The sequence below is a fragment of the Myxocyprinus asiaticus genome, chromosome 24, assembly GCF_019703515.2.
Source record: "Myxocyprinus asiaticus isolate MX2 ecotype Aquarium Trade chromosome 24, UBuf_Myxa_2, whole genome shotgun sequence".
Lineage (NCBI taxonomy): Eukaryota > Metazoa > Chordata > Actinopteri > Cypriniformes > Catostomidae > Myxocyprinus > Myxocyprinus asiaticus.
The window spans coordinates 32126531-32140048 of NC_059367.1; the positions used below are offsets into that span (position 1 = coordinate 32126531).

Below are 13518 nucleotides of genomic sequence, written 5' to 3' on the forward strand. Positions count from 1 at the left end.
GGTAAACACTGTGGCTTTATGGCACTATCAAAATATTGCGCTTGGCGTTTTTGTTTGAGTACTGCGACCAGCTCACCACAGCAACAATCAGTATGTTTACATGCCTCTTAAAAAGACATTAGTCTTTTTAAAATGTCATGTAAAAGCTTTAGACTGACTGGAATCTCGCCTGTCCTTTTTTGCGAAGGCGGACTAACTGACCTAGATAATGCGATTGTAGCTCGGCTTCATCCAGCATGTTTACACGTTATTTGGACCACAACAGGCCTTTGCGTTGTGCGCGTGTGCCATAAAAGGGAAGTGACAAGCGACGCGTATTAAACACTTCCTCAGCTGATGTTCTTTCTTTTAATATTTGATTACGCGTTGTGTCATGTATACCTGGACAGACAGATGACGACTGTAGTTTGACTGCGGAAAAACCCACTGTAGCTCAATTATATTTGAGCACGTAAATGTACTGACTGGCTTATACAATGGCGTGAGATTGGGGCGGGATGATATGCTTGTATGAACAGTTGCAGAAGGGGGAGTACTTAGGAAATACTTTTTGCAATTCTCATTTGTTATTTTACTTCCATCTTCTCCCTTCCCCCCTTCCTTAACTCTACAGTAGGCCAATAATGTGTCATTTAAGATGTGTGTGTATGTAGCTATTCATTCAGATTTCACGTTGTGAGGATTGTGACAGTGTGGGGCATCTTCAGCTTTCTCCTTATGCCTTTGATACATGGCAGCAAGCATCTGCGCTGAACATTTTCCATACGCTACAATAACAATCCGCCCACGATGTGGGTAGAAGGGGATGACACTGATGATGTTGTTCCTGTATGTGTCATGTATATTTCATAAGCCATATCAAACCGACTACTTAAAAAAAGCCCAGGAACAAAATCAGCAGTGATTCTTTGTTCATTTCTGGTACTTTCTGTCTTAAAAAATCTCTGCTCTTCCTCTCAAATCCACTTTTTCTGTTTTTGCCCAGCCGCTGCCTCTGTTATTGCTGCTGTTGTTGTTTTTCTGGGGTCCCCAGCATTGGTGGAGGAGATCCTGTCTGCATGGCTGAGTGCTTTAAGCCTGTCCCATGGGTCCCATCGTCCACCCCTCTCTCATCTATCACTAGCTCCACTCACATAGAGGAACCAGTCACACAACCCCAGGAAGCCTTACCCCAACCTTCACCCCAGAACTGATGCAACAGCTCAGGGGTGTCTGTGTACAGAGAGTTGACCAATGACTGTTTGGGAAAAGCAAAGGTTAGAGTAGCCATTAAACGACTTACCAATCAGCCAAATTACTAAATGAAGGAGTGATGAGCACAATACATAATTTTTTTAATTATCTTACAAGAAATATTATTAGCTGTTCTGGCGTTTCTGTAGTGGGGGGGAGGGCATGGTTAAGTGTCAGTCTGCGAGAGAGGGAGAGCGGTAAGGCTCGTCACCTGGGTTGTGAGTACTCTAACACCTGTCTCTAATTATAGTGATGGTGGAGGGAGACCTGAAAAGGCACGCCAGAGCATCAGAGTGGGAGAGAGAGTGGCAGAGGAAACTAGTGTCTGTGTGTCTGGCCATGACAGATAAAAAGACCACATTTGTTGAAGTTCTTTTGGGATACTGAGAGCCTGGTTTATTGATCCGTGTGTGTGTATGTGTGAGAAAAGAAATACTCACCTCAACTGTTCGCTGTCTCCTGACTCCTCCATTGCCCACGAGCTAAGTTCTATTACACAACTACATACAGAAGTGATGGTGGCGTAGTGGGCTAAAGCACATAACTGGTAATCAGATCTGGTTCGATCCCCACAGCCACCACCATTGTGTCCTTGAGCAAGGCACTTAACTCCAGGTTGCTCCGGGGGGATTGTCCCTGTAATAAGGGCACTGTAAGTCGCTTTGGATAAAAGCGTCCGCATAAATGTAATCACAGTGACCCCAAAAGTATCTAGACACTTACAGTAAGTCACAATTTAAAATGTATAAATGTAATTACAGTAGATATGCATCAAACCAAGTGGCAAATGTAAAAACATAATGTTAGACCTTTTGCTACACCCAAAAGAACTACTTTTTTCTCTGCCATTTTTGCAAATATGTACTTTAAACCAGCTGGTCCCAAGATGAGTTTAGTGGATGTATGAATTTAGTTCCCCTCAAATTCACACACAGAGTAACCACATGTTCGTCACATTCACTAATCACTATGGACGTATCCAAATACTTTCTGTAAATTTGTTTTCTTAATTTTAAATAAATGCCACTTGGTTTGATATTTTGTTATCTAATGCAAAGTCATTTATGTATTCTTAAGTGTGACTTCAGTGTGGGTCAATGATATATACGTAGAACGTTCTCTGTGGCATTTATTTTGAGTTTCTTAAATATTGTAGATGTTTGTTTTGCTATATTGATCAGTGTTTTGTCATACTCCTACACTCCTCCTACTCAACACTTCCTACAGCTACTGTAGTTTCAGTTGTCAAACCACTGATATTTGGGGTTGACAACTTTACAAGCACATTGAGATCAAACACAATTAGTGCTTGTGTGTGTGTGAAGGAGAGATTCCAGGAATATGGCCTGAAGCAGCAGATGGTTTTTAATATGTGATCTGGGCCACTGTACCCACATGTAGAAATGGTTGAATTAAAAATGAAAGGTCTAGACTGCTTTAAAGTGTGCATGACTGCAGTTCAGGGGCAAAGCCATTTGTATGCGTGTGTACGTGTGAGAGAAATACTACTGGAGTGTGCTTAAAAGGAAACTGGATGCAAAAAGAGGATGATTCTTTGTGTTTTGTGTTCAAACTCTTGATATGTGAACCTGTTATGGAAAAAGATTACCATTGGTGCATGAGTGCTTTTTTTATTTAATTAATTTTAATTTTCTTTTTGGCCTTTTTGAATAATAGTTAAGTAGAAAAGTGACAGGAAAATAAGCGGAGACAAAGGGGTAATGGGATCAGGAAATGTTTCATTCCTCAGGTTCGCTACTCAAGCACCATGTCTCAACATGTCAGGTCATGTGTGCCGACTGGTAGGTTGTGGCTCCGAGAAGAGTGCAAATTTGTAAATACTACAAGGTACACAAAATGTCCAGACTGCCACTGTGAATGTTGTACTATCTGCTCGTATTCTCTCTGTGGCCCATAAGGATTATAGATAAAGATGCAAAAATCTGGATATTTAATTTTGATTTTTTTTGTTTGATCTTTTGTAGTTCAGGTACGTGTGTATGTAAGACAGGTGTGTACGGGCCCAAGTGTGATGACTGCCACCCTGGATTCTTCCACTTCAGCACCACAGGATGCCAGCCGTGCCAATGCAACAACCATTCGACTTACTGCCACCCACAGTCAGGTCAGTCTCACAGAATTTTATTATCATTTGATGTCTCCAGATGGAGTCTAGACTAACTTAAAAACTGCAGATATATGTATACAGATGATTCTGTGCCACCATTAAAAACTTCTCAAATGTTTATATCAATATGTTCACATCAGGATCAGGAATTAACCAGGACTCGGGGGGACAAAAATGCCACCAAAATTCTAAATGTGGTGGCAAAAATGCCACTGTAATGAATTCCTGTTGTTTTATTTGTACTCTAATATCTGATGTATTTCCTAGAATTATATACTACGCAAAGTTAAAGGAATATTCCGGGTTCAATACAAGTTAAGGTCAATCAACAGCATTTGTAGCATAATGTTTACTACAAGAATTAATTTCGACTTCCCTCTCCTTTTCATAAAAAATAAGCAAAAATATGGGTTAATTGAGGCACTTACAATGAAAGTAAATAGGGCTAATCCGTAAACGTTAAAGTACTGTTTCAAAAGTATAGCCACAAAAATAAACAGTATGCGTGTGTTTACACGACTTCACAGAAGGGAAGGAGGACATGGGGAAGCGGTTTCCAGGCTCAGTTAAGGCTTTTTTAATCGCCACTTCAATACTTTACAACTTCACAAACTCATCAGCTTCACAGGCACGTAGTCACTTAAACACATTAGCTTCACAAACACAATAGGGTAAACACAACAGCTTCTCGAGCACCGTGGGCTTTCTTGTGCCAGACTCTCTCTCTCTGTCTGCTGGTAGCGTGGCCGCTTATATGCCGCTCTCCCCATGCTCACTGGAATTAGAGACAGGTGTTAGACATAATTAAGCTCAGGTGTCAGCGCCCTTACCACTTTCTCTCTCTCCGGACGGACTCTCGACCACGCCCCTGCAGCCACAGCGTGTTAACATGGTTTTAGTGTTATAAAATCATTACTAACCTTGGCTGGGTTTCCCGATAACATTGCAACTTAAGCTTTAAAGATCATCGTAACTAATGTTTCTCGTTATTTTACGATGGGGTTTCCCAAACCAGCACATAGATCGCTTGTTATAAAGTTGAACTTAAGTGCTTCATTATGGGAGCCGTCCAGTCCAAAGGTGTTGATCACTTGGCCAGTATGTCCAGGTGTTTGTCGTCTCAAAATGAAAATAAGGTGGAAATACTGACAAATATGGAAGTTGTTTGTAACCTTGTCGAGGCACCGAAATGTATTACCTAACTATTACAGAATTTATTTAAAGAAATAATTATGGCTTTAGTAAGACAGAGTTTCAGATGTATTGATGCTCAATCATAGAGATTAATGAAGTGACTCAATAAATGCATGTAACATGAATGTACGCTATGTGAATCATAGCCTAAAGTTTTGCTCCTTGGGCTGGAAACTGAACAAATGCACACAGAACAGGATTAAAATGATGGGCATTAGTATTGATCTACTCATAGATCTGTCTAAATATTAATAGATCATCTGGTTAGTTGAAGGTACTGTGTACTTGTAGCCTTACTGCCATTATGCATCATGCAATTCGTTACTGCCTTGTAAAAAGACTATAGGCGAGCCGATTTGAAACATCCATTGGAGGAAGGAAGAAGAGGAGGAGGATAAAGAGAGAGAGAGAGGGGAACTCTCATTGCACACTCTCACTCTGATCTCCTCTGTTAACCATATTTTAATGATTTATTAAGGCATATTTATTTACGGACACTTTACTCACGTCTTCTTAAATAATCTGTTTAAAAAAACCTATCATGTACCTATGTACCTATGTTCAAGTGTGTGTGTGTGTGTGTGTGTGTGTTCATTTCTTAAGCAAACCTGCTGACATATGAGACATGTAGGCGTGTTTGTCTTAAATCATTTCAGCCATGCCTTAGTATACTGATGTCATAGATGTGTTTGTCAACTGCTTGTTCAAGTGCATGAGCCTGTGAGTGAGTGTCTAGAATCCATCTGTCTCTCTCTCCGCAGTGTGTGTGTGTGTGTGTGTGTATGCACAGATGGTAGCTGGTAACCTCTCTCCTGATGCAGAGAGCCACAGTCAGATTTACAGCCTTCCTCAGTCATAAAACCAATCAGCATCTCCAGAGACTGCTTACAGTTCATAGACTTAGACTCACCCCTCACTATACACGTAATACCACACAGAAAGGAGACAAGCAGTTTCGCATCAGTGATTGAAATTACACAGAAGATTTTGGGATTGTGCCAGTTATTTTGCCTTGTCTTTGTCCAAGCAAAACACTTACTGTATAACTGTAACGTCAGGCTTGTGAGACAAAGACATGATCAATGTGAGACAAAATGCAGTATTAAATATAATTTAAAGAAATAACAATAGCAAGGTATTCTGTAACACAGGCTCAAAGCATTACTAGACAGATGAAATAAAAAATGTACCATAGACAAAAGCTGATCACAATAACCAAGATATACAAACACAACACTAGACAAAAGACAGGTCAAACACATTGACCATACAGTATATAGGTTTGGAATAGGATACTACCATACTACTGCTGTATATAGTATGCATAATGGACATAGTATGCACATTTTCTGTTGCATGGAATACCCAGATGAACTACTAGATTTGCCAAAATATGCAGTGTACAAAACAGTGCACATACAGTACAGCAGAGCATTTAGCATACTACAGATTGAAACTTTTGCTGTATAATGTGTTCTGTTCCACATACTTAACATACCATACCCCAAACTTTTTTGGTTAATGTTACCATTGTAGAAATAACCTATTTGCAGGCATATTTTTCACCCATGATTATTTTATCCCACGTTTGATAGTGTCCATAAATTAGATGATTACACTGTAAAAAGTGGTAAGCTGCAATTGTTACCTTAATGAATGTTTTCTAACTGATCTAACCCTCTCATCATTTACTCACCCTCATGTCATCCCAGATGTGTATTACTTTCTTTCCTCAGCAGAACACAAATTAAGGTTTTTAGAAGAACATTTCAGCTCTGTAGGTCCTTACAATACGAGTGAATGGTGACCAAAACTTTTAAACTCCAAAAACAAATAAAGCAGCATAAAAGTAATCCATATGACTCTAGTGGTTAAATCCGTTTCCTCAGAAGCGATATTATAATTAAAAAAATCAATATTTAAATCCTTTTAATGTGGAAGTGAAAGTGTAAGTGGAGATTTATAGTAAAAAAGGACTTAAATATTGATCTTTTTCTCACCCACACTTATAATATATGGATTATGGATTTAACCACTGGAGTCGTATGGTTTACTTCTAAGTTAACTTTATGTGCTTTTTGGACCTTCAAAGTTTTGGTCACCATTAACTTGCATTGTATGGACCTACAGAGCTGAGATATTCTTCTAAAAGTCTTTGTGTTATGCAGAAGAAAGAAAGTCATACACTTCTGGGATGGCATGAGGGTGAGTAAATGATGAGAGAACTTTCATTTTTGGGGTGAACTATCCCTTTAAAATTTGTTTTGTTGGTGTAAACTAATGTATTCAGGTTGAGTCAGTGATGTTAAGTAATATTTTGAAGTGAATAAAACCAGTTAATTTAGATGTTACCACATTAATTTCATTTTTTAGGTTAATCTTTTTTCAGTATACTGAGATCATTTAATCTCAACATGGCAGCCACCTTGAGGGGGCGACACGCCCCATGTTTATTCTATGCCACTGATAAGACTGAAGTCTTCATTTAATATTTGTCAGAAGTACTTTTAATTTCTTGGTAACACTTTACAATAAGGCTTCATTTGTTAACATTTGTTAACAACATTAGTTAACATGAACTAACAATGAACAAATGTATTTTTATTAACTAAAATTAACAAAGATTAATAAATTATGTAATATATATTCAAAAATGGAAAAAAAAATTGTTTAGAAATTGCAGTCTTTACCTTATATGATGGTTTGCATAAGGCTCTGAGGCAGTTAGCAGGTATAATGTACTGTCTGTTCTATTCAGCTAATCATCCATTACTAATAATTAGTCATTCTGTATTTCCTCCCTCTCTCAGGTGTTTGTTTGGACTGTCAGGACAACACTCAGGGCCACAACTGTGAGGAGTGTCTCCCCAATTTTTACCGTCGTCGTGGCGAGGAGTTAACGGAGGCCTGTGTGCCCTGTCCCTGCACCTCTGAGAGCTCCACCGGCAGCTGCCATCTCGGTGAGTCTCCATCTCTGAGACATGTTGACAGGGCTGAGGGTGGGTTATGAGTTCAGTACATGATGTCCTAAAAGTAGTCTGGAATTATTCAACAGGGTTACTGCACCACTGCGCTGTTCTAGGAATGCATGCCACGGTATATCTTTGAAGACAACAAGAAATGTCTTTCAAAGTGCATTTAACTTCCATAATGTGACATGTTTCCATGGGAAACTATCTATTTTGATTGGAAAGGATGAAAAAGGGCTACATTAGGCTATGTTATTATTAGTGATGTTTGCTAAGACAATTTTTATCATTATTATTATTATTATCAAATCTGTTGTACAGATTTGAACAAACACTTAACCTTAGGAACAAACCCCCAAGTATAAAATTTTAGCGCATAACTTGTCCTGTACCATTTGTGCTGCGAATATGAATGATATGTGCAGCTTGTATAGGGGTGCTTTTACTTTTATAAGTGATCAAATTTAAGATTTTCACCTGGCAAGTCATTTAATGGATGAAAAAATATCATGGACTTACAGTATATTAAAAGAGCCATTTCTAGGGACATGAGAATCTTGAAAAGGGACTTGGGGGTGGGCTTTTTTGATTTGGGCCAGTAAGTAATGATCGAGAACACCCTAGAAACCCCCTAGCAACCACACAAAACCCCATAGTATTTGCAAAGCAATGCCAGTACAACCACCCCAACCCCCTAGCATCATTGTGTTGGTGCCTTTTGCATGGACAAGCAATTAAAATGTTCTGCAGAAAATGTAGACATTTTGTTGGTTAACTTTATATTCTCCGTCCACATGACATCAGAAAAAAGTTTTTTTAGAGGTCATTATTTTGATGGAAAATGAAATGTGAACTGATACATTTTTCTGAAGGACAATTGGTCTAAAATTGTGCTAAAGGCTTTCATTTAGAAAGAAAATAGGGTCAGATTTTATTTCATTTGGTCAACAAAGGGTACAAAAATGTCCTTGGCCTCAAGTTCAGTGTTGTAGAGACTATAACCTATTCCTATCATTGTTACAATGAAATGGGCCTAAAAAGGTCATGACATCTCCAGTGTACAATTCATTATATAAGTAACCTGACTTTTGTTTCTGTTACCTACAGTATAGTTTCAAAGCATTAGGCTGATTAAGTTGTCTGTGAGTTAGCAGGTGTGAATTGTGTATTCCTGCATGAATTTATATGTGATCTGGGGTCTACAATTTGTATGGAATGGAAGAGCCAATCAGAGATGTTGTTTCCATCTCAGCTTCCTGTCCATTGGTCCCCACTGCACGGCAACAGCCATGGTGATGTGGCTTTGGGTTGTCAGTTTAAATTTACGGTCAATGGAGCCTGAGGTGGAAAGTCAACTTGTGAAGGCGAAAAAGAGAGAGAGAGAGAGAGATGTAGAGTGACAGAGAGATAGAGTACTGAAAGTTCAGATATGTTATATAATGGCACTTCATGTTACGGTTCGACTCGACTCTGCTCGCTTTACTTTTCTGAGCTTGCTTTTCCACTGCAATTTAGTGCAGCCGCAACGTGGGTTGGATCGTCATTGTTGCGCCACCTCTACTGCCGTGACATAATCTTAAACCGACACAAACACACAACAAAGGAGCCACGGAGGATATCGAAGTAATGGTGTTCTTGATTCTTGGCATGTGGCTGTTTTTCACAGCAAGATGACAAACTTTGTTTCAAAAGAGGCTGACGGCAGCAAGACAAAATACCGCTAAAAAAACAGGAGAGTTTGGGAAATCATACACCAAAGCGCAGACGAGGACATCACGGTGTTAGCTCAAAGACGACACACAAGGGTAAGCTAACTTGCCATCAAGCTTATAGCAATGACACTGGTAGTGACGATTTTCTCTGACCAATTAGTGATCTGCAGGGTTTTGAAGTCACATTTAGTATTGGCTCGGCTCGCTTGGAACCTCGACTGAGGTGCTACTAAAAAAAAGTTCCAGGTACCAGGTACTATCCACAGTGGAAAACCCCCAAAAAGTGAGCAGAGTCGAGTCGAGTCGAGCCGTACCGTGCAGCGGAAAAGCCCCATAAGTGTACTCAGTATTGCCCTGTGGTTTATGATGTTCAGGACAAATATGAGATTATAAGCACTTTACATTGGCCCCCAAAAAGTATTTGGACACTTAAAGGTGCTTTAAAGGGTTGTCAGCCATTCTCGAACTTCTGCCAGAATAAAGCGCAACAGTTTGGTTCCGGAAGTAAAAATCCAGTTTATTTTCTCCATAAATGAATTGATTTTTAGAGATAACTTATAAACCCTTAAAGACTCCGAAGCTGTTAATCAATGGTATATTCTTCTGTTGAAGACATCAGTCTGTGTTATAACTTTATAATGGGTTTACTGTAATAGCAAAATATCTGCTGAAGAACTACACTACCTGAAAACTCCTGAAAACAGTGCGTGGCAAAAAAGTTCCCCACTTCCATGAAGCATTGTGGATGATATAATCAAGTCGGCCTCACTATCAAAATACTTATACACTCATTGAGCACTTTACTTGGAACATTTACTTCTTCATGTGATTATTGATCAGCCAATCATGTGGCAGCAGTGCAGTGCATAAAATCATGCAGATACGGGTCAGGAGCTTCAGTTAATGTTCACATCAGCCATCAGAATTGGGAAAAATTTGGATCTCAGTGATTTGGACTGTGGCATGATTGTTGGTGCCAGATGGGCTGGTTTGAGTATTTCTGTAATTGCTGATCTCCTGGGATTTTCACAAACAACAGTCTCTAGAGTTTACTCAAAATGGTGCCAAAAACAAAAACATCCAGTGAGCGGCAGTTCTGCGGATAGAAACGCCTTCTTGATGAGAGAGGTCAACAGAGAATGGCCAGATTGGTTTGAGCTGACAGAAGGACTATGGTAACTCAGGTAACCACTCTGTACAATTGTGGTGAGCAGAATAGCATCTAGAATGCACAACACATCAAACCTGAGGCAGATGGGCTACAACAGCAGAAGACCACGTCGGGAACTTTATTAGGACCATAGTGTATATTTTTATATATCTGAATGTTTGCAATAAACGTAAAACATTGCTTTTATACTTAAAGTGAACAACTTTACATCAGTAGTTTACATTTTTTTTTTTTTACGATTATGTCATTCGCAATCCTTAATGGGATTGTAGTTCATTCCCTCATTAAAGACGTTAATGCTCAGAACTCTGGATTTTCCCACTTTCGACTTGAAAATAATTACTGGAACACAGTTAAAAAAGTTAAAAGAGCGCAAATCTGGTCCCAACTTTGTGAAAGTGCATCTGTGTTTTCTTAATTAATTCCTCCTGCTATGCTAAAGGCAGTAAACTCTCATCTGTTTGCATCACACACACACACTCTATGTAGCTTTTGCGTGAGGCTGGCATGGGCGAGGAGTTCTCATCACAGTAATGTTAGGAGAGCCTAAATTAATTATTTTCGCCCTTTGGCCACTTCCGTCTGTCAATGCCCAGCAGTCTGTCTGTGTCTCTCTGATTTCCCTTTGACAGATTTTTGTATGTCACCGGTCAGTGGCAACAAGGTTAGTAAGTGGAGGGGTGTATGAAGGGAGATCTGGTTTAATCAGCCAGTGGAATGGAATCGCCATGGCAACAGTGGCCATTGAGAAAACAGAGCAGCAATGTGGTATCATGACTATAGAACTGCAGAGGGGTTAATGTTGCTGCATGTGTGTGTGGAGTTTCACTGCCATTCAGTTTTTATTGTTTTATGATATGAAACCTTGTAGTAGGCAGTTGTAGGTCATCCAGTTCAGTCATTCAAACATCCAACTGTTTCTTTCCTATCATGAATATTTCAGAGCTGATCACAGCTACATTCTCTCTCTCTCTCTGTGTGTGTGTGTGTGTGTGTGTGTCTTGTAACCCTTAAGGTGTTTTTATCTTTGCTCCTCAGTATTTCACTTCCCATGATACCATGTTATATGGCTATGATAAATATATCATTGTAATGAATAAACAAGAACCATGGTATTTCCATCTGATACAGTCATGGTACTGCCAGTTTTTTTGCAAGGTCACTGATGATGGAAAGAATAGATATTAAAAAAAAAATATTCCATAATACTACATTGTCTATACTCCACTCTGAACTTCAACAGAAGGTGACAGCAGGGATACACATGAATTTTAATGTGGTGGCGCCACCGTATGGTTGGATTTAGAACTATACTAAAGTGAGACAAGTAGTAAGTGGCTGGCTGTGTATATAGAGGACACTGAAACATTGCTTTGATGTGTTCTCCAAAAAGAAACCATAAATACTAAGTCATTACAATGAGTCATTGTGTTACTCTGTCATGAATGCTAACAGCATGAAGTAGAGAGGACCCAAATGCTAGAGAACAAATTTGGGCTTTTATTGAAAAGAATACAAACATAAACAAAACTCTCACAAGGGAGAGATAAAACAAGATAAAAAAATAAATAAAAAAACTAACAGATAAAATGACAAACACAATCAAAATACAAGACTGGCAAAACCGACAAGACACCGACGAGACAGAGAAGCAACAAAGTTGAGACAGCAAACTGGCACCAGACAGAGCACACAAGGGAGAATAAATAGGGAGTGAAATCAGAAGGACAGGTGTAACAGATGATCGGCTAATATGGCAGTGACATCACCAGGGCAACGGGGCTGAGTCGATTTAATGTGGCACCTGCAAAACACAAAAAAGAGGGAAAACAGAAGGCGTGGTAATAACTGAAGACAGACACCAATGCACAAGGGAATGAGAAAACACAAACCCACGTGCATTCACATAGCAAGAGACAAAATACATGTGCCTGAGGCCTGTACCATGAAGGTCGCTGAACGAACTCAGGGTTTCAGGATTGCATTGGCGGGCTGTGCATTTTAAGTCTAGGCCTTCAGTGTGATTCATGCATTAAGAAAACACAGTTTCACAATGAATAGAGACATTATGTCACAGCTAACTAGTAATACCAATTGACATTTTAAAAACACATCCACCCACGAAAGCCAGAACTTGAAACAACTCATAATGCTCAAGCAAGCCTAATTTTAACTGCATCATGACTGTTTTGTGAAATGAATGTCTCCCGAACAGACATTCAAAAATCATAATTTTTCATACGAATCTACCAAGGATGTCTATAATACCTGGAAAAATCTGTCTAATAATATTTGCGATTTAAATATTGCTTGCAGTAAATTTCGTTTTGTCAGGGTACACGGTTATGCTGTGTTCCATTCAAGTTGTAATGAATGGATATTCCTACTTGATATCTCCGACCATAAATCCATTCCATTCCCCAATATTCGGAACTGCAACGCACCCGTTAGCTTAGCAGGGGTTTGACTCTCATTAGGGATGTCTCCTAACAACCCAACTGATTAACAATGCTCTAGCGCTAGCATTTGTGCTTCATGTGTACGATTATCAAAAGAGATTATAATGTTTTATACACCTGTTTCTGCAGGCGTTTGTTAAACAAGCTGAGTTAGAATTACAACTTGTAGGCTCATGCAGAAATTCTCGAGTTCAAGATGATTCCATTGCACTTTTCCTAGTAGGAAGTTGTAAAATCCGACTTGCTGAGTTGAATGGAACGCAGCACTACTTTTCAAAACTTGATCCGACACTGAATGCTCAAGCAGCCTAATTTACACTTTGAAAACTCCTGATGTTGCTATAACAATGCAAAAAAAAACACTTACCTATTTACTTGAAGTGAAAATCAGTTTTTAATAAATTAAGCAATCACACGGTCATGCAGAACATCTCGTGTTTGTAAATCCATAAGGATCTCTTTCTCAACGGCAATACCAGCAGTGATGACAGCCGACTCGTCAGCAAGATGTGGCGCTCTTCGCTTTCAAATTACGTCACTTAAAGCATGATTGCGTCACTCAAGGTCAGCTAGAAGGCCTCGACTGGGATATATCCTAAAGATCACACCCACCAAGAACAAATGAATCAATCTGATTGGCTGATGAATCTGA

At 39.3% G+C, this 13518-nt stretch overlaps 1 protein-coding gene across 2 annotated transcripts in view; it reads left to right on the forward strand.

Moving 5' to 3' along the window:
- The window catches only part of LOC127415096 (multiple epidermal growth factor-like domains protein 9), a 50433-nt gene that overhangs the window by 20951 nt on the left and 15964 nt on the right, over positions 1-13518 (forward strand). For both annotated transcript variants that reach the window (XM_051653646.1, XM_051653647.1), the window contains exons 3-4: positions 3219-3358; positions 7366-7515. In XM_051653646.1, coding sequence (XP_051509606.1) covers positions 3219-3358; positions 7366-7515 — 290 coding nt within the window. The remainder of the gene's footprint in view (positions 1-3218; positions 3359-7365; positions 7516-13518) is intronic.